The sequence below is a fragment of the Silurus meridionalis genome, chromosome 20 (genome assembly GCF_014805685.1).
Source record: "Silurus meridionalis isolate SWU-2019-XX chromosome 20, ASM1480568v1, whole genome shotgun sequence".
Taxonomy (NCBI): Eukaryota; Metazoa; Chordata; class Actinopteri; order Siluriformes; family Siluridae; genus Silurus; species Silurus meridionalis.
The window spans coordinates 6,794,191-6,816,833 of NC_060903.1; the positions used below are offsets into that span (position 1 = coordinate 6,794,191).

General features: G+C 34.9%; 2 protein-coding genes across 2 annotated transcripts in view; one reads left to right on the forward strand and one right to left on the reverse strand.

Moving 5' to 3' along the window:
• LOC124402998 (piezo-type mechanosensitive ion channel component 2) overlaps nt 1–6,940 on the reverse strand; it is a 75,762-nt gene extending 68,822 nt beyond the window's left edge. Inside the window, 1 exon segment of the mRNA XM_046876516.1 lies at nt 6,335–6,940. Within this exon segment, the coding sequence (XP_046732472.1) occupies nt 6,335–6,398 (64 nt within the window). The 5' untranslated portion in view covers nt 6,399–6,940.
• A 10,197-nt stretch (nt 6,941–17,137) lies between these two features.
• LOC124403175 (cathepsin Z) lies at nt 17,138–22,581 on the forward strand. Its single transcript, XM_046876805.1, has 6 exons — nt 17,138–17,383; nt 18,398–18,561; nt 19,200–19,379; nt 20,787–20,937; nt 21,024–21,189; nt 21,446–22,581. Exons 1-6 carry the CDS (start codon nt 17,244–17,246, stop codon nt 21,557–21,559), a joined length of 915 nt encoding a protein of 304 aa, XP_046732761.1. The 5' UTR covers nt 17,138–17,243; the 3' UTR covers nt 21,560–22,581.
• Nucleotides 22,582–22,643: the final 62 nt, after the last annotated feature.

A 22,643-nucleotide genomic window follows, 5' to 3' on the forward strand; every position in this document is an offset into this window, starting at 1 on the left:
GCAAGACAGAAGGTGTTTGAACCCACGTAACTGTCACTCGCTGGACATGTCTCTTTCTACATTTTCTGTGTAAACTCAAGAGACTGATGTGTGTGAAAATCACAGCACTTTCTAAAACACTCAAACCTAGCATCCACAACAATTCTGCAGCCAATCACTTTAATTTTCCTTCCATTCCGAGGTTTGATGGGAACATTAACTCTCTTCCTTCTGTACATCTGCATGAATTTACGCGTTGCACTGCTTGATTGGATGAGTGTATAATTGAATTACTAGTGTACAGAGATTCCCATTAAAGTGTCTGGTCAGTGTATACTGTATATGCACTTTACTCCTGCACACCGTATTATCAATTATTAATATTCATTATGGTGAAGAAGCTTCTGGATACTTATATGACTATATGAAAAATTTGCTGGTGAGTATGGAAAACCAGGCCTAAGTCTAAATTTAAGAAATTGGTGTCTAAGCATTTAGCATTAATGTATTTGAGATACTGTTTAAATATATATATATATATATATATATATATATATATATATATATATATATATATATATATATAAAATGCACACACAGAGTCAGTAGTGTTTAATGGAAGATTGAAACTGCATTGTGAATCTTTACACCATCAGTGTTTCTTTAGTTATTAATTTGCACTTAAAGTACTAAAGTGCAAAACTTAATACATTCAACCACTGCCGAGGATCTCTTCAGACAGGTCTTGTGTCTAATGCACACACTATCTTTTAATCTTCTCAACTTGTGCAAAAGCGAATGTGAGAGAAACAAAACATCTGGCTTTTCAAAAGCTTTCTTGGCTCTGAAGCTTTGCGATCCAGATCTAAGCAGCTGGATGGCTACTAATCCTACCATTTCCCAAAAAATAAAGGGAATTTTACCAGAATTTTTTTTTACATGCTCAATTTAATTAGCCTGGGTTTAACTACAGAAGTGTTCCCATTATCAATATATTGTTTGTTTGTTTTTTCAGTGAAGTGAAGGACAATTGTCCTCCTGTAATTTTTACTTTATAATTCAAACACAACATTCAGACACAATGCTCAGTGTCCTCCAACCAGCGTGGAATATAACACACAGTTCATAGAAATCTACTGATAAGCTTTGATAAAATACAACTGTCAATACTTTTACTCAGTTACAAGTTCAATATAATACAATACAAGCTCAGTTGTATTCTATCACTCGATTAGTGACTCAATGTATTTAAACACGCAATAAAATACAAACCATTTAAAGATACAGTATTTTTATCAGAGTATATTGTCACATATAAATTACAGCACTTTGAAGTTTTTCCTTTGCATATCCCAGCGTATTTGGAAGCTGGGGTCAGAGGGCTGTGTCAGTCATAATACTGGGGGGGGGTAGCTCAGTGGTTAAGGCATTGGGCTTTGGATCAGAAGATCACAGGTTCAAATCCCACCACCACCAAGCTGCCCTTGAGCGAAGCCCTAAAACCCTCCCCTGCTCAGTTGTAAGTCGCTCTGGATAAGGGCGTCTGTCAAAATGCCGCAAATAATACGACACCTTCAGAGCAAAGATGGTTAAGGGCCTTGATAAAGGGCCCAGCAGTGGCAGATTGGCCTCCTCCTATTCTGATCAGTAACCCAGTACCCTGAGTAACCCTGAGCCACCAATGCCCAACATCAGATGTGTTTGTATAGGAAAATAACCAATGAATAAGTGGTATGATGTTCTAACAATGCTAAAGATGTATTCGTTTCCTATGAAAGCAAATGTGTAAATGTTTTATCCTTGATATTTCAACAATATGGCAACATTTACATTTTTTTTAATCAATTCAACCAAATGTCAGGGTCATTTCAGACTTGTTAATCAAATAGCCTGAAGACTTTTTTGTGTGTCTTTGTTAACTGTAAGTAACCAATTAGCCATGCTGATACAATAACTAAAAGCAATTCATATATGACATTATATCATAATATTGATTTCAATCATGAACAATCAGTATGGTTCGTAATACACGAAAACACGTTTTCCCAGCCAGTATAAACCTATGCTAAGTACCAATATTAGCTAGAATATACTCATTAAACAGATTAGAGTCACTGAGCTGAGAAAAGTCAATGAATCATTGAGCTGAAGTGTTCTTTTACACCTCATCTCCCAGAGCAAGAAATACAGACTAATAAAGCATAGCGAGTATGTTTTGTTTGTGACCACATACCAGCAAGTCTGCTGAAAGAAGATAACAGTAAATTAAGTACCTGCTAGCAGTGCAGGAAACAATTAAGCCCAATGACTTAGATCACTACAACATATATCCTGCTAGTAAAACCGACAACCATGCAGAGAGCTGTCTGAGAAAGACGTGGAGTCTTTGAGCAAAGGCAAAACCTGGGAGCGGTTACTTCATAGTGCTTGGATTCGAATGCTGATTCAGCTGTTGAGCAAAATTTACACATTTTAAAGAATTTGTGTGCTGCAAGTTGAGACGGTGGCCTTAGAGACCATGTGACAAGCTTGCAGTCGGTCGATTTAGGGCCATTGTAACCTGGTAGTGTCTGAAAATTCTGATTAAAATCTCAGGGTGTGAGTGGTGCTACAATGCTAGTTTACAATCCTTCACCATGAGGATGAAATAGAATGGGGACATAAATGAGGCAGTGTGTATGGCAACCCATACACGTACAAGCTAATGGGCAAATAAATCCTTATTACCCCAAGCTCACTTTGAATACTGATATGCTACCCTGTTTTTTGTTTTAGTTTTTTTTGAGAGCCTGGATTGATGATGTAAGCAGAACCTAGCAAAATCATGTTCTTTAATTGCAGGTCGATCATTAGAGGATCTTAAGAGCATCTCACATTAGTGTTTAGTCTGGTTTAAAATTCAGCTATAATTTTATTCAGTCATACTGTACAGTGGTACCATTCGGTATTGAGCTACCGTTAGTTCACACACTTGACAGCACACAATACAGGTGACAAAATAAGGCCACATGACATGATGAATCAGCTTACACCTGGGTGATTCATGCGTCTGGGTTATCAAGATGATATCCGGAAAGAGATTCTATCCACTACAACTGTAACCTCTCATAAAGCAACGTAAAAAAACGGTTTAATCTAAAACAAAAAGAAAAAAAAAAACAGTTTAAACTGAATCAATCCAATTATATTTTATCCAGTTAAACATGTTATTCAATCTTAAATAAGTGTAAATGAATCTTTTTAGAACCAAGCTAAGGCCTATCCCCAAGGTAATGCCAATGGTCCATATTTTTTAAAGAGGCAACAGTAAATGAGGAAATTTATTTTTTTTAATTACAAAAAAAAATTTGTTAGCAGCTGTTTCATGGCTAACTAGAGATCTAGACTACTCTAGATACAAGAGTCACGTCATTTCAGCCTCATATCTTATATCTTTTGCATCTCATATATTTTCTGGCCGCAAGATTCAGAATTTTATAGGTTAAAGGTTTATAGGTTTTTATCTGATTGTTTGTTATTTCTGTGTTTATTATATGAGCATGCCTAAAAATACAGTCATACATTCCTTTTATTGAAGAGTTTTGCTTAAAAAATTACGCTCTCTAACCATGTTTTACAGTACACTTTTTCCTGTTGAAACGTACCACCATACGATGTGAGGCTGGCTGATGAGACACTTCATTTAGCTATTTAGATTGATCTGTTCTACTTGAAATGAAAAAGCACTTCTCGCACGATATTAAACACAGTATAAACACATCCAAAAACTTCCTCTGGTGTGCTTTTTTTTCCATTAGTGGAGCAATTTGAGCACATTTAGGTACATTTAACAACTCTATAATAGCGCTACTGTTATTGTAGCAGTAGCTTGTTTAATGAGCTGTGATGTTTTTGTGTCCTGGTTCTAGTTCAGAAATATGAATACAAAAAGCTGTGGTTTTCGAATATGACACTCATGGGCTCGCCTTAACTGTCGGGTTTGATCTGCGGTACAGCAAACTGGCTCAGGAATAATTGATGCCTTTCGAGAAGGGAAAGCCACATCAACTGTTGTGTTTAAAAACACTTACTCTAATGTTTACCCTACATCCATGGTGTCGGATCAATCTTAATTACTTTCGACGTTGCGCGTCACTGTGTGCCTGCAATTCAAGTAAGAAACTGAATTTGGATGTTTGATATGCCAAACATAGGGTAAATGATTTAAAGCTTCATTTTACTACAATTTACTAAGACATCAGCTATTATAAGTCTGTGTGCGTCCGGTTACCTCACAAGTAAGGCTGAATTACAGGTATCAACAGCACTGTAGCACAAACACCAATATGGTAGTCATATTTAATTTGCTTATATTCTCAAATAAAGGAACTAGGTCTTATCTTATCTTTGTACTTAATTTTTTTAAACCTGGCAACAACAATTTTTTTACAGACCTAAACAAGAACCCGACAGTAAAGAGTATTACGGTACTCCCCTAACACACCTGTGCTCATGTCTCTCACAAATGCACTCGCCTTGTCTAGCTCCTCTCACGATTTTTCCTGGTACCGCACATTCCTGTGCCAACCTCTGCTGATCCTCACTTTAAAAAAAAACATCCAATCATCAAATATTAAAGGTGTGTTTACGATAATGGGCAGCCAGTTTTTCTCTCCTCTGATGCCACATTATTAATTCATGCGGTTAAAACGACTTTCCAGCGATTAATGGTAGACGCTCCGTGGCTCAGTGAGATTGCTTTCTGAGGAAAAAGAGCAGACTTTCTCAGCTGTCAAACGATACATTATCGGTCTATACAGTTGAGTGAATGATATCTGCTGCGGGCGGGCTGAGAGCATGACTCTTAGGGGTGACAATGCGTTCTGGTGTGGTCAGCCGTACATCAAATTAAGCCATCAAGTTCAGAAATCGAGGGGACATTATCTCGTTGATTAGAGTCAATCTTCAAAATGAAGTGCTAGATTTTCGATGTCTGATGGGATAAAGGAACACGGACGAATTAGAAAGTATGTGGGATCCAGTTCGATAATTGTGCCTTATAATTGTGCCTGTGCACTATTAGCAAAAAACATTAGAGATCTCCCATTTGAGCTGACAGCAATCAAGCCACTCTGCCATTACGACTGCAGACTGTATTGAGGAACCACTCAGCAAAGAAACTCAAACATATGAACATATCAATTACCTGTACGAGAACTCAAAGCCTGGGCCACATGATTATACAGTACGTAAGGTACGGCATACTGCTCAACAACATCATATTTTTTTACATTCGATTTCCTGATTCTAGGATAAATAACTCCGTACTTAATGACTGTACTTAAATTGTGATGCATATTAACCAGTGAATGAAAAGCACCCCGAACACGAACGGTGTGTACATAAAGTCCAGCTGGACACACATGACCTTGCACGCAAATATAATAAATACCTATTACACTGTATCTCTCTGTTAATGTAATACATTATTTCCTGTCATTATTTTATGTGGAAAAATACAAACGTAGAAAAGAACATTTTGTTTCCTATCGAACAGAAACGTAATTCGGACCTATGTTTTCAGATCGATTCCTATAAGTCACCACCTCAAGCACTGCAGGAGTAAGTCAACCCTTTACAAACGCATATGTCTTTTTGTAATATCTATACAGCGAAAAAAATGGAAACATATGTCAAGATATTTAAATAAATGAATAGTTATTACATATAACAACCTTACAACTATTTTTTAAGGATGCTTGCAATAATACGTTCCACTTTTCCTTACCATTAACTATCAGTCGCTTCCTTTAACATGTAGGATCAATGAGCTAATGTTGTTTTATCGTACTTTCTAGGTCAAAGATATATAGTAAAGAGACACAGGTGCATTGACGTCTCAGGATTTACAGCTCTATACTTCTGGTTTTGGAAATTCAAATCTTCATGCTTGTATCTACTGATCTGTAAGATTGACAACCTAGTTTCTTTCTATCATTTAACTTTTTCATTTGCAATACAATCTAGTATTATATGAACTGCATTTAAGGTGCATCATCAACAGTTAACACCTACTGTACAGTGTGTGTTTATGGATCCAGCTGGCCACACATAAGTGTTCATTCAACACTGCAGGTGTTAATTCAGTGCTATATTTCAGTCTTGTTTGTGCCATGTGTGTGCAATGTGTGCAGAAGTAAATGTGCTGTCACTAAGCCAGTAAAATCCAGACATCCTGCTACAATCTGACAGCAAACACCAGCCTAACCTTATCTGGCACCTGGAGGGGATCCGAGCAATAGGAGTTTGATGACTTCTTTACGCATTTCCCTGCGCATCACTCTTCACCTTTTTGCCTTTTTTTTGGTCTACTCACCTGCCGCCAAGCAGAAGGGCAGCAGCAGTCTGAAGATCAGTCCACACACCACCTCAGACGCCATCGCCCGGGAGATGTTTCATCCAGCTTGAAATGCAAACGCGTAGGATTGATCTCAGGATGAAACTTGGGCTATTTCCGTACAGAACTCTGCGTCCCGCACTGTCTGTCCGCTCCTCTCCCGCATCATGCGCGCGTCCGGGAGCCGCACATGTGTCGCGCGCGCCACTCAATTCTCCTTCTTCTTCTACTTTTGATTTCCAGTTGCAATCTGCAGATCCACCAAAACCCAGGATGTATTTGATCAAAATGAAAAAAACACCAATAGTAAGAAAAAAAAATCACATTCTGCACAAAGGCACGATTTCTTTTTTTTTTTTTTTTTCCTTCTTATACTGGATCAAACTTTTCTTCTGGATCAAACTTGGATACTGGATCAAGTTTTATCCATCAGCAATATGCCCAAACAGGACAACCCCAAAAGTCACTGCTTCTACTGTTGAATCTCCGTAAGCCATTTTGTTTTCTCATACAGCATTCAAACATCTGGAATTTACCGGGGGATCTGTTTCGGATCCAAGCGACCCACTGGACTGAGAGGTTTTTTTTCTGCGCACCTCAATCAAAACTCTACACTACAAGGCTGTCCCGACGCTGACCAATCAGAGCACAGGAGATTTCCTACACGATCGATCGTATAGCCAATAGGAATGGAGAGGAGGCGGGGCGCCAGAGCCCATCATACAGTGTCGGTTGATTTGAGCTCATTAGGAAGATCCTTCTAGAGAACTTGTTTTGGGTGTAATATTGCAGACACGTTAGTTTCCTGTTTTAGTAGTGTAATTTCTGACATTCATCTACACAAAAAAACTAGAGGAAACCATTTCATGAACAATGCAAACAAACAATTATGACTATAAAGCATTACTGTTCACTGTAATGGCCATCTGAATCAGTGATGTCTTCCTGAACACAAGCATCCACAACTGCTAGACTTTGCTATATTTATACATTACCGTAAGCATTTGGGTGTCCCCCCACCATACCCCTGTTACGAGGTATTGATTTAAGTTATCAAATCGGGCTCTGTGTAATGCAAAGTTTGTTAAATATTCATCCATAATAAATTTGATTTATGTTAAGTTTGGACTAATGGTTTTATGGGAAGGAAGAGCGGGCTCTACATTGTAGTTGCTTCTACATTATCTTATAACCTACTTAAGGATCACTTTTAGGCATAGAATTTCACCACTGCTGTTTTTTTCGTTGTTGTTGTTTTTTTTCCAAAAGCAATTAGACGACTGTATCTGGCTTTTAGTGACTAACAACTTCCTCACAACTAAGATTAGCTATAGTGACATACAGTACTGTCACAATGTAGGGTACATGTAACGTATCCTTACTCTCACACATCCACAGTATTACAGAAATTGGATATGAATCAAGAGCACATTGGTTTTATCCTGGTAAACATATCAAAAATCTTTGTACTAGATTTTCACAAATTGTTTCATTTTAAAGATTTATTGATGCCTCCAAAATTAAACATTGGTGAACTCCTTTCGGTATAAATCACCAGCACTGAGCCTTACGCCATTCCTTCATAGAAAGTTCATGTTAAGTTTGCATAAAGTAAAATTTTTCAGAATACTTTAAGATAATTTTAATGTTATGCACATGCAAAAAAAAAAATAATAGATTTTTGTACACATCTTTCAAAGACAAAGTGTTAACCACATGGTAGAATTAGCCATATTTCTCATTAAAGCACAATTAGCAACACATTTATTGGAACACTAATATAAGAAAAAATCCAGTTTTCAGGTGTAGTTCATGTTAAAACAAAGTACAGGCATTCTGTTTGTCGTTTTTTTGTGTAGCCATTACAACAATGTGTTCATATAGTTGAGGAGATTGAAAGATTTTTGAAAGATTTATGATCACACTCTTGATGTCACCCAAATGAGGATGGGTTCCCCTTTTGAGTATGGTTCCCCTCAAGGTTTCTTCCTCATAACATCTAAGGGAGTTTTTCCTTGTCACAGTCGCCATGGCTGCTCATTAGGGATAAATACACATCGTTCACCTTGACTGTTGATTTCTGTAAAGCTGCTTTGAGACAATGTCTGTTGTGAAAAGCGCTATAGAAATAAACTTGACTTGACTTGAGGTGTATAACAATTGATTTTTTTTTTTAATCACACTGTTATACAGTTTCGAAATTGTCATCTCGGAATTTCCCTTCTAGTTCTTCTGTGCAATGTGATTCTTGAAATGTTCTTTGAAAGATGTTTATTTGGGCTCAATTGTGATTGTGCTCAATGGTGTTTTGCATTTTTGCTTTTTTTATATATCCACTACATGACTTGTGCGGGTTAACCACCATGCGGTAAAAGCTCTTCGGTTTTTCTACATGATGATGGATAACAAAGAGATTTTAATTTTGCACAACCGCGTATTAAATATTTATAGATATATATACACCATGATTTTTGTCCATTCTCTTGATGGATGCATTTTTGCATTAAGTATAACAGCAAAGGAAATGACAAAGATTTAAAAGCTATAGATTAGGGCTGCATTCTAGATAAGAAAATGTGCTTTTGAAATAATTCATGAAAAGAGAAACCCACATGAGAGGTTTGAAAGTTTCCAGCTAGAGTGACTCAATATCAATACATCAATAGAATGCACAATTCTTATGTTACTTTATAGATAAGGATATACCTCTAGTCAAGGCCTAAAATTGCAGCAGGTGGAGAATACAACAGCACCAAAATATAACATTGTGACAATAAGTGAAGGTTTTCAGAGGTTCCTTGGGAAATTCATAAAAAAAGCATTTTGTCAGAAACAATTTGATAACAAGTAACTCCTCTAAAACGTTAACAAATATGTAAAACTTTTATAATTAATCAGAATATTTAAGACTTCTGTCACCATACCATTGTTGTATATGTTGAGTAGTTCTGGTTGTGTAACAGAATTAATGATATGTACATACTTTATATATTGAAAAAGTACATTTACACTAATAAATTATTGTTTGAATGTGCCAATAAGCTTCATAATGGCGGTTATGTATGAGTTGAAGCTAAATATTCATTTATTCACCTGTACATTAATGCAATCATTCAATAAACCAATCAATGGGATGCAGCACAGTGTAAAAAACATACAGGTCACAAAAAAGTTACAGTTAAAGTGAAACACCTAAAATGTGATCTTAGATTGCTGTTCTACAAGCTTGACCAGGTGTCCAAGTGAATAATTTGGGGAATACTCTCTGGTATGAGAGATGACACTCTTTCCCCTTCTAAACTATGGTTCTTTGTTGACTACAGCAGAACCCAGTGTAGTCTTCTGCTGTTGTGTTTCATCCATCTTAGGGTTTAAAGGGTTCTATGCACTTGGGTGCTTTTCTGCTCACCACGATGATATGAGTGATAATTTTATTTATTGTCAGGACTGTTATTATCCTCTGACTCCTCATCATCATCAAGCAGTCTATGTTTTTTTTTTTCTTTATACCATTCTGTGTAAGCACATCAGTGTCTGAAAGACTTAGACCAGCCTGTCTGGCACTAATAACCATGCCAGTGTCAAAGTCAGTGAAATCACACTTTCACCTAATTTTAATTCATGATTAGGCAGATGTACAAGTATTTCTTTCAATAAAGTAGCCGGTGACACAATAAAGGTTTTTGTGTTTTAAGAAACCTAAATATTGTCCTTGTATCTACCTGATAATGAATCAGTGGAAAGCAGTATTTATTCTTGTTTTTATTTATATATATATATATATATATATATATATATATATATATATATATATATAAATATATATGTTTTATTTATAACAAATTGATTCTACATTGAAAAGATCAGAAGTCAGTCTGAAGTACTTCAACAGTATTCAGATCAAATTATTTCACTGTTTCCATTGTTAGTCATTTGGACTATGTCATTTGTAATTACATTTATCCAGTAATCAAGAGAAGATTGGTGAATGCAAGCAGAGACAAACCCTTCCTGACAGAATCTAGAATGGGTGGGGGTTTTCAGTCTATATTATTGTTTCATTTATACCAAAAAAAAAGAGAACACTTGTATTTTACCTCCCAAACATCTGTAACCCTGCCAATTCAATTGTTTTACCAACAGCTAGAAAAAATATACCTTATTATTTTCTAGAAGCAGTGACCATGCCTGACTGATACACAACAACATGATCTCATTTACCCCTGTTAACACAGCTACTTTACTCAGGCAATTTTCTTCAGGAAGCAAATGACCAGCAATGCTGCTTTAGTGGCATAAAGTCAATCAATACAGAGCAAAGTGGCATCTATTGATTGATTGCTGATAGTTTTTAATGCTGTTCTCCTAAAGCTTAGTCCTTGTGACTAATAGACACCAGGAAACAATGGTCTTTGATCCATAATTCAGGAAATGGTACGTTCACAAGCAAAATGCACAATACTTTCTTTCAACAACCCTGTACTTTCCTTTGGAACTTGGAATCTGATATGAACATCAAGATGATTGATCACAAGACTCTTATTTAATGCACAAGGCACTGATTGTAAATGATGGTTCACAAAACAAAACAGAATTGATCTCTTGATTCAAAGTATCTGTGTTTGAATCCATATTCGAATCAATAGGACGCAAAGGCATTTACAGATAATTGGACACATTACATTTACAGAAAATATGGAAATATTGACAGTGCCACTGTAACTAGTGAAGCATGTCACAGCATATATTTTAATTCTTCAATGCATGGATGGATGTCAGCTTTCTTATTTCCTAAATGTAATCATCGATAAACTATTTGTTTTTAAATCTAATAGCACAATCGTTCCGATTCATTGCTTAAACCATTAAAGACTGAAAGTTCTCAGTGCAATATATGTGGAATCCAGTGCCTTTAAGTATCACTTTAATCATCTTCTCCATCATATGTAAAACATTCATGATGCCTTGTTAACTTCCGAGCACTAGAGTTTCCTATCATTATCTGCATGATTGAAGGCTATCTATACCATGAAAACTTGCACTTAAGAGATAGCCACTTAAAGCTTTTAGCACATTTTATCACACAACTGTAAAGCAGTTTGTATACAGGTTTACATTCAAAAATGAGCAGATGCTTTTATCCAAAGCCATCCAATCCTAGTAGGGAGCGTGCCCCCAAATGTTTCAAAACTAATTTACTGAAGAGCATTTTTTAGATAATGACTTGCTCCAGCTCTTGTGTTTACTTGTGTAAAGTCAAGTCATTATAAAAATGCTACGACTACTGTTCACAAATCAGTGCACAAAATGTGTCGCAGAGCAATACATTTTTCATCCTGTTCTACCTTGTGTCACCATTGGCTTTTTTAATAACCTCCACTCTTTTGCGAAAATGTTTCACTAGATTTTGGAGTGTTTTGGAGATTTGTGCTTATTCAGCTACAAGGGTGTTACTCAAGTAACTCATGTACTGAGTTTAAGTGAGGAGCGCAGTCAGTGTTCCAATTCATCCCAAAGGTGTTCGGTAGGGTTGAGGTCAAAGCTTTATAGCACTGTAGGTCACACAAGCTCTTCCACTCCAACCCATGTAAACCCATGTAAGCTTCATGGAGCTGGCTTTGTGCACAGGGGCATTGTCATGCTGGAACAGGTTTGAGTCCTCTAGTTCATGTAAAGAGAAAACGTAATCCTAAAACATTCTGTACGATTGTGTGCCTCCAAATTTTTGGAGAACAAGACAAGAGAACACAACAAGCTGAACACAGGAGACAGCAACAGCTTCAGCACATTGAATAATACATTAGCATTTAAACACTGCATTTATTTGCCAGTATTTTGTTATTGTCAAAGTAGAATGTATAGACATTTTCTTCACATCTGTCAGTCTGTTTGACAAAAAGACTGCAAAAACTATGCAAATATCAATTTCTGATGATTATTATAAGACAAGATATATACACGTATATATTTAATGATCAGATAGAGACAGTGGCATTGAGTAAAAGACAGGTAGCAGAACGGGGATGGACAGGGTTAGAAATGAGTTTATTAAAGGGACAGCCCAGGATGTTTTGGTGACAAGGTGAGGGAAGCGAGATTGAGATGGTTTTGGACATGTGCAGAGGAGGGACATGAGTTATATTGGTAGAAGAATGCTGAGGATGGAGCCACCAGGTAGGAGGAAAAAAGGAAGGCCAAGGAGGAGGTTCATGGATGTGGTGAGGGAAGACATTCCCGGACGGATAATCCGCTGTGGCAACCCCTAATGGGAGCAGCCGAAAGAAGAAGAAGATGGTTTCAGTAGTTTTGGAGTTGGTGGGCTTGAGAAATCTATACACTAACTGTGGGCTCAATTGCTTTACCCTGAGTCATGAATTAATTAACATAGAAATATAGCTACTTTTATAATTTGGACACAAACACAGCAATTTTGGGGATAAATCAGATACACATTTAGCAACATGCAAGTAAAATTACTAATGAGTACATAAAGGGAAATAATAATAATAATAATAATAATAATAATAATAATAATAATAATAATAATAATAATAGTGCTATCTCCAAGATTCACCACATAGACAGATTATATGTTGTAATCTTCTAACACGCTAGAATTCGTCACGCTCCTCAAGATCTCAAAACTCTGGACTTCTAGCAGTTCCTAGAATAGCAAAGTCCACTAAAGGTGGTAGAGCATTCTCACATTTAGCTCCTAAACTTTGAAATAATCTTCCTGACAGTGTTCTGGGCTCAGACATACTCTCCCAGTTTAAGTGCAGATAAAAAAACGTATCTTTTTAGCGAGTCCTACACATAACACACATCACATCATAACCTTGTGCTCCAGTACATCAGATCACATGCACATTATTAACTTGTGCTTGTTAATATCATGAACAGTAGCTATGCTAATTCCTCTCCACTGCTTCTCTTTCTCTACCCATCCCGAGGCATCCTGAGGTAGCGCCAGTTCCAGTCACGTCCCACTCATGAAGATTGTGGACCTTTAAGGAAGTAGATGCCGACCCCGCAAACATCCCGAACCATCTAGAGACGTACCAGCGCCATTTGGATCCCACTTCATGTGGAGTTTGGATATGAGACCTCTTTGAGTGTTTAAAGGCTCTGGCATGGAGAAGCTGGTGTTGGATCTGTGAAGATCGCACATGTTGAGCTATTTTATGAGTTGCTCAGTAGCTCCTGGATCCATAACCTCAAATGACTGTATAAGACTGAAGGAAATCTTTCATAATTTCACATTCCAGTGCTCATGTTAGTTCTCACAGTGTTCTGTATTGTTTAAAGACTATAATCACACTCATGATATCACCCAAATGAGGATGGGTTCCCCTTTTGAGTCTGGTTCCTATAAAGGTTTCTTCCTCATAACATCTAAGGGGTTTAACTGTTAAATTCTGTAAAGCTCCTTTGAGACAATGTCTGTTGTGAAAAGCACTATATTAATAAACTATTTAGATATTATAAGGGAAGAAACCTTGAGAGGAACCAGACTCAAAACTGGAACCCATCCTCATTTGGGTTACATCGAGAGTGTGATTATAAATCTTTAAACAATACAGAACACTGGACAGTGAGAACTAACATGAGCAATTAACAATTCATTATTCATAAGTCCACACACATGCTGTATCTTCGGAAAAGTTGTCTAATATATCAGTGTCCTTCAGAAATGCAAATGCCCAGTTTTGTAAACTGTGTCACTTGTTTTTACAAATGTAATGATCAGTCATGTATAAAACCCAGTCTTTTAATCACAAACTACATTCTTACAAAACAAAATAATTCAGTAATATGTTATTTTTTACACTTTCTCAAGAATCATTTAAAAACTTTTCTAGCTCCCACTGAGCTCCTGCTGAAGACTTTTGTTGTAATGTACCTCTAGCTCTAGATATCTCACTGAAAGCCAAATCGAATTATACTTTAATAAACAGACCTGCTTATTACTGTTTAGTTCCTCATGAGCTTTTTCCATTGCATTCCATCTTATGTTAGATGATCCAAATTACTCTCATTATATTACAGGGGAAGTTTGGAAAGAGCTTGTGATGGGTTGCATTTAAGGGGAGTTCGGCTGTGTCTAATTGAATCACATGGCAATCTCAACTCAAGGCACTTTGCTGACTGGACAAAAAAGTAGAGTAATGATTTAAAGCTATTATACTAATAAGAGGAATTTAATTATACAAAAGTATAGCCAATAAATGTAACATGTGTAGAAAGCCTGCAGCAAAATGAAGAGAAAGGGCTAGATGATAACTACTGACACTTCTAATTCTATTATTATTCTATTATTAACTCATTCTAAAAATTCTGATGTTACTATTACAAATTCTGTAACAACTACTGCTGATGCTATTATTAAATCCTTTAACAACTATTGCTGATGTTACTATTAAAGATTCTGTAACAGATTCTACTGATGTTGCAATAACAATTTATCCAGGCTTTGATTGGATGGTCAGAAAGGGTACTGGTCAGAGCTTGCAAACTGTTTCTGTAGCAAACTGCACAAACTTAAACATATTCATGAAAATTCAATGGCTGTTTTTTTTTTTAATTCCACAACAACTGACAGTGGAGAACAAACTGATTTGGTTGCAGATATATTGACAAGGCTGTTTTTAAGATAGACATTTTTTAAGAAAACATGGATATTGTGGGCACAACAGTTGAAAACAGTTGTTAAGCTTTTTCAAGAGTTTTATTTTCTGTAGAATTTGCACAAAAACTCACAATTTGTCTTTATTTGAAATCACAAGAAAAAAAATCCCTGGGGTTTCCATGGTTATAGAAGACAAGAGGTACTATAAAAAATGCTGACGGAAAAACCCAGGTTGTTTTTATGAGGTTAATGTTGATGTTTCTTTTAAAGTATAGTGCGTTTCTGTATAATAACAGATGATTCTTAAAGCCGTGGCGTCAGAATGAGGTGGATTGATTCAGGTAAAAAATAACACTGAAGGAATAGGTGTGAAATGCACGGCCTGCCACTGACTGATATTATTACTGATGCAGTTATTTAAATTTTATTGTTTCTTGTAAGAATGTTACTCTTACTATATCACATATTGTAAGATTGACAACATAATAACCAGCTTTAACTCTTTTAACCCTCTTTGTGGATCTTTAAGGAGACGTTTATCAGGTACTGAACAGTTTTGATCTGGGTTGCTGGGGACAATCAATATTTCTCTTGGCAAGGCTGGAGGACCAGGAGGCACTAGTATAGTCGAAATGACTGAAATTCTTGTATTTGGTGTTAATAATAATTTGAAAAATCACAACTTTTGTCTTGAAATTTTTTAATAATTAGCATGTCATTTAACTAATAATAAATATATAAATATAATTATTTTAGATCAGTATAACAATTATGTTCAAAATTGGCTAGCAGATTGGTAGTTTCAGGATTTGTGCTGGGAGATACTATACACTTAAGCTTTTATCGCCATCTACCGGCGACATTGTGTTACTTCAGAAAAGCGTTTTAAGTTGAACCTAACATCTATATACTGTATATATATAAAATCAATATAAATAAATATAGATCGAATTATATATATATATATATATATATATATATATATATATATATATATATATATATATATATATATATTACAGTAGTGATGTCCAGTCGGATTTATTTTTATTCATATTAATTAATTCATTATTACAATTAAAGATTGCAATGTGACTCTATTAGTAAAGTGATTTACAAGTTCAATAAAATTTCCTTTAGCTGCTTGTAACAATTGTCATTCTGTGTTTGCATTATGTGATTGATTTTAAGATATATATATATATATATATATATATATATATATATATATATATATATATATATATATATATATTGATTTTAAGATATATATATATATATATATATATATTGATTTTAAGATATATATATATATATATATATATATATATATTGATTTTAAGATATATATATATATATATATATATATATATATTGATTTTAAGATATATATATATATATATATATATATATATATATATATTGATTTTAATATATATATATATATATATATATATATATATATATATTGATTTTAAGATATATATATATATATATATATATATATATATATATATATTGATTTTAAGATATATATATATATATATATATATATATATATATATATATATATATATTGATTTTAAGATAGATATATATATATATATATATATATATATATATATATATATATATATATATATTGATTTTAAGATATATATATATATATATATATATATATATATATATATATATATATATATATATATACATATATATATATATATATCTTAAAATCAATCACATAATGCAAACACAGAATGACAATTGTTACAAGCAGCTAAAGGAAATTTTATTGAACTTGTAAATCACTTTACTAATAGAGTCACATTGCAATCTTTAATTGTAATAATGAATTAATTAATATGAATAAAAATAAATCCGACTGGACATCACTACTGTAATTGCATTACAGCGGCATTAACAGCTTCGGTTAAACTCGGCTCAATTTTCGGCTGAACTCGGATATAACTTCGGCTGAACTCGGCTCAATTTTCGGCTAAACTCGGCTCTATTTTTCGGCTGAACTCGGATATAACTTCGGCTAAACTCGGCTCAATTTTCGGCTAAACTCGGCTCTATTTTTCGGCTGAACTCGGATATAACTTCGGCTGAACTCGGGTCAATTTTCGGCTGAACTCGGCTCTATTTTTCTTGAGCGCGCGATGCATTGTGGTTGTTCATGCCCTGTGTTTTTGCATTGAGGGTGTGTGTATTTTTTACTAAACCGCGGTACCTGGACGGATTTAAAATCCCATCATGGCTCCTGAAGCCGGTATTTTACTTTGGCAGTTATTTATTTTGTTGGTTTTAGAACAGACGCCGAAAGGAACTGCTGTCGAGGAAATATACAAATCTTGCTACAAACCAGTCAAGTTCAACAGACCTACTTATATAAGGTACATACGTTTATAAAAAGCTGCAATCTGATTGGTTGACATACTTTTCCTACCCATTCCTGAGATGGGATGCGTAGGGAACTAGTTTTATACAAAATATCGTTTTAAGAACAAATTTCAGGCAAAATGTAGTGAAAAAACAACAACAACAGCAAGATGTCAAAAGTGTGGTGAATGTGTGATGAATAATTGACTCTAGTTTAGTGAACTGTTAGAAAATGATTGCACATCTCGGTGTAGACCAGTGTTTCAGCCATTTCATCATTGATATGGAACTGTAATGCAGCCAGGTCTTTATCTGTTCATTAACTGACCTTAGAGCAGAGGAAAGAAGAAAAAGAGGAAGTGCAGCGGTGCCCAAAAGAATGGGCAAAAAAACAACTAATTTGATTGAGGGCGTAGGCTGATAGTGAATGTTGCATTATACCAAACTGTATTATATTAAAATTAAAATTGCCCAGTTTTCCCTCATTTATGATTTCATAATATTTAGAAGTAAATAAGTAGAATGACTCTGTAATCTGCATAACGAATGTAGTTTTATTTTCATTTAGTTCAATTAACCTTTTGTACAATGAAAACACAAAAACAGCCACATTTATAGTACAATAAAGTTCAGTGCCTAATGAAGATATTTAAATTATAATCAGTACAGATAAATGCTTGTAATATCAGTGACATAATATTTACAAGTCAGGATATTTGGTAGGTGAGTCCGATAGTTTGTTCAAGTTCATTAAACTAAAAGTCTGATCACAGAGGGAGCTGCTGCCAAAAAAAAGGTTTATTAAATTAGAAATGAAAATCCATCTAAATGCCCCCTTTTTCCCTCTTCTCATACAGTATATGCCATAGCAGGCCAAATCAAAGGTCATTCATAGGCCTTAGTTTGGGCATCTCTGTAGAACATACATAAATCAATTATATTGTACTATATTGTATTGTGGACATTCATTCCATGCAGATCATTTCAGAGTGCTTTGCAATCGAAATGCATAATTTGTATTTATGTAGAACCTATCCCAGGCCTCATGAGTACTTGAACATCTCTGAACTTCCTGCTTCCTGGGACTGGCGTAACATCGATGGGATCAACTATGCGAGTGTGACGCGTAATCAACACATCCCTCAGTACTGTGGATCTTGCTGGGCCATGGGATCCACCAGCGCCCTCGCAGGTACACACCCAGACTATGATACATAATTAATACTGGCTGAATCTCAAGCGATCACCTACTGGACTTATAATGCATCTCTGAACCCTTACATTTTAACCCTGTGTAGCTCTTATTGCAGATAACGAACACAGGCTGAATCCCAAATGAATCCGTGTAGGGCATGAAGTGCTGTACCTGTATGCAGAAGCCATTCTATCATACATTATGCAGTGTATGTGGAGATGGAAAGAAGTACATCATATAGCAGCTAAACATGTGTATATTGTCCTGTTTAAAATGGAGAAAAGAGCTTATTGTACATATCGCTGAAATACCTAATGAAACCTATACCACAGCAGTATGGAGTTCCTGAATCTGATTACTCAGTCGGCATGAATACATTTTTCTGAATCTGCAGCTCTCACAGTTTTGGTTGTAATTTAAAAGATGTGTGGATGAGCTATATAATGAGCTTCATAATGCTAAAAAACTGTAAAACTTAAAATTTTCTATAAGAAAACATTTATTTCACATGTTTGACACACAGTAGCAGTGTGTTTATTTCCAATATGGGAAATTCACAACAGCAGGTTGCACATTCTGAATACTTTTTAATACGAACAAAAAAAAACTTACGTTGTTTTTTTCCCCCTCATAAGATCGTATAAACATCAAAAGAAAAGGGGCATGGCCATCCGCTTACCTGTCCGTCCAGAACGTTATTGACTGTGGAAGGGCCGGGTCTTGTTTTGGAGGTGATCACATGGGTGTGTATGCTTACGCACATGACAAGGGCATTCCAGACGAAACCTGCAACAACTACCAGGCGCGAAATCAAAGTAAGAACAGAATTCATGTTATAAACACAAAATTTGTCAATAAGTAACAAATTAATGTAGCTCCTTGATCATATGTAATAAATGAGCATATTTAATTTAAATGTAATTTTGTGCACGTAAGTATAAATCAGAAAAGTTAAACAGGACTCTCGCTGTAACAGGATCTGTGGACATACAATTTTCTTCTTAAAAACAATTATTTTACATTTTGTTTTACATTTCATTTTCATTTTAAAAAGAGAATATTCTAGAACCGAACTACGGAAAAACAAGTCATTTTCACGTTTCTTTGTTTATGCAAAAAAAATAAAATCAAAGGGAAAGTAAAAGAGATACATGATTTTATTTATTTATTTATTTATTTATTTATTTTTTATGTGTAATTGCAGAACTACATTAGCAGTACGTCACAGCATTTTCAGGACAGCCATGCTTAGCCATGTTTAGATTAGAAGTGGGCGGGGCTTATACAGTCTATATAGGCAGTTGCACTACTTAATACCAGTAATTTTCTTTTATTTGGATTGAGCTATTTTACATTCATTTTTATTGGATCGATGTCTGCGATTTTTGACAAAACTCCTTTTAAATGAGGTCACTTGACTTGTTTGGGTCCTGTAGTGGACAATAACAATGTAAATGTAATTTGTTACTCTAAGTAGTTTTTTTTTGCGTATCTGTATTTTACTAAAGTATTTCTATTTGGAGAGACTCTAACTTCAATACATTTCAAACTCAAATATCTGACTTTTTACTCAGCTACATTTTGCACAATCATTCGCTCTTTTTTAATTATGAGTGGATAAAACCGTAACTGTCAAACACGCAGCAAATCAACGCACCAATCCTGGTCGAGCGTGAGCTCTTGTTCCTGTCTTGTTTTGATTGGTGCTTGGTGGTATTTACTTATTACCAACATACAGTTCAGCATCAGATCAACACCAAGCAGAACATATGGAGAGGAATAAATGATGGAGGAAAACACAATTTTTTTAAGTAGTTGAAAAGGTTTAAAATGATAATTTTAATAGACAATTAGTGTTTGACTCATTATTATCATTATATTAATAGATTTTTTTGCTATGAGTGACAGAGTGTTTTCACAAACTGAGTTGATTAAGTAAAGAGTCTTGTGATAAAAATGATAATAGGAACATTATAACCATAAAAATCATAGAACTTTCGGTACTGGAGTAATATTTTACCGATTGTATCTCTACTTTTACTCAAATACATGTGTGTATTTTGCAGTTTGGCTCTGGAGTATTAGAAGAACATAAAAACAAAGGTTATTTATTTATATTTTCTTCAAATTCTCTTTCTAAAATGAAAATTGAATGACCAGAAGGTACCTGGACCTAAAAGCATGAGGTTGGTTCTCCATCTACCCAATTTCTGTGTTTGTAGAATGTGATCAATTTAATCAATGTGGCACGTGCTCATTCTTCGGGTCCTGTTCGGTTGTAAAGAACTACACTACGTGGAAAGTAGGAGACTACGGTGAGATTTCAGGACGAGATCAGATGAAAGCTGAGATCTACAAAAATGGCCCAATCAGGCAAGTGTCCTACTTCATATATGCATTGCCATATGCTCTTTCCTAATGTTTAAACATGATCCTCTTCCATCTTCTTTGCATGGCAGCTGTGGAATCATGGCAACTAAACGTCTTGAGGCATATAAGGGAGGCGTGTTTTCAGAGTTTCATATCTTCCCACTCATGAACCACATCATATCTGTGGCAGGCTGGGGAGTCACCCATGATGGAACAGAGTATTGGATAGTCAGGAACTCCTGGGGCGAGTTTTGGGTGAGCTATCGTTCTTATCTGTACAGCCAGAAGTCTTTGTATATGACCTGTGTCAGAAAAGACAGTTGTTTACATTGCTATTTTTTTGTTTACTCCAACAAAAATATTCCTCTAATTGCATAATAAGGATATTAGGCACCCAATAGTTTATGAAGCACCACACAGACCAATGAAAAATGTTAATGGTTTTAAAGATGAGCTGGATATATTATGTGATTGCATCACACACAGCAGTGATTTGTACTTTTGACCACAGGGTGAATCGGGCTGGGCCAGGATAGTCACCAGCGCGTATAAAGCGGGAAAAGGGAACAGATACAATCTTGCCATTGAGAAATCCTGCGCATATGGAGACCCCATAGTGGCCTAGAGGAAGAGCAACCGTTTGGAGCAGCTTTATTCACATGTCCAGAGTGGAATCCAACAGAGGGCAACATGTAATATAGGCATTATTAAACCATTACAAATGGCAGTGTTGTTAGTAATAGAGTTAATTTTTTTTCCCAGGTGAAATGCGTTCATGGTTTATTATTGCCTGCTGTTTGATTTTAATTAAAATGTTTTTATAAAAAAAGGTTTAATTTCAACCTGCAATTTGCAAATAATTTTTTATTAACAATGTCTTGGTTAATGTATTAAAAAGAAAAAAAGAATAAGACCTAATACATGTATGGACAAATCAGTTCTCGCATACGTATGTAAACCGTTGAATGTTTTTGCATTCTGTACAACTAGAGTCTGGAAGTAAATTTGACCAGAATTATAATGTACTTTTATATTTGTATACTTTTTTTATGCTTTTTTTTTTTTTAATTTTGCAGGTTGCATTTTTTTCCCTGCAAATCAATATTCCTAGGATATTTAGAATTTTCTTTTATGACATTAAATCTATTTTATTCCCAGTTTGTACCACTGCAGAATGTAAAAAGGTTTTGGCGGTCAATATTAAAAATCTTTTTTTCTTTCTTTCTTTCTTTCTTTCTTTCTTTCTTTCTTTCTTTCTTTCTTTCTTTCTTTCTTTCTTGTGTTATATTAATGCAGTGCTTTTCGGATTAATTACAATATTGTTTGTGATCATTTTCATGCTCATATTTTCTTTTTCCAATGGTGTATTTATCGTTTTCTAATTATTCTTCATTTATTATTCATTCATATAAATCATTTAAAAAATTTAATTTAATATATTTACACAAATATAATGTATTATCCTGGTGATTTAACAGTTTGCATTAAAAAAAGAATCCAAGTCTATAAGCAAGACACTACAACAGAACATTAACACACTTACATTGTTTCATTCAACATTTTATACCAAGGTTTTAACCAAATATCAGTAAAATTTTTAGAAAATAAAAAACAGAAAATAAAAAACAGTGAAATACCAGCTCTCTACATCAGTTCTAGCATGTACCAGTCCCTAGATAGATAGATAGATGATGCAGGCTCTTGCTGGC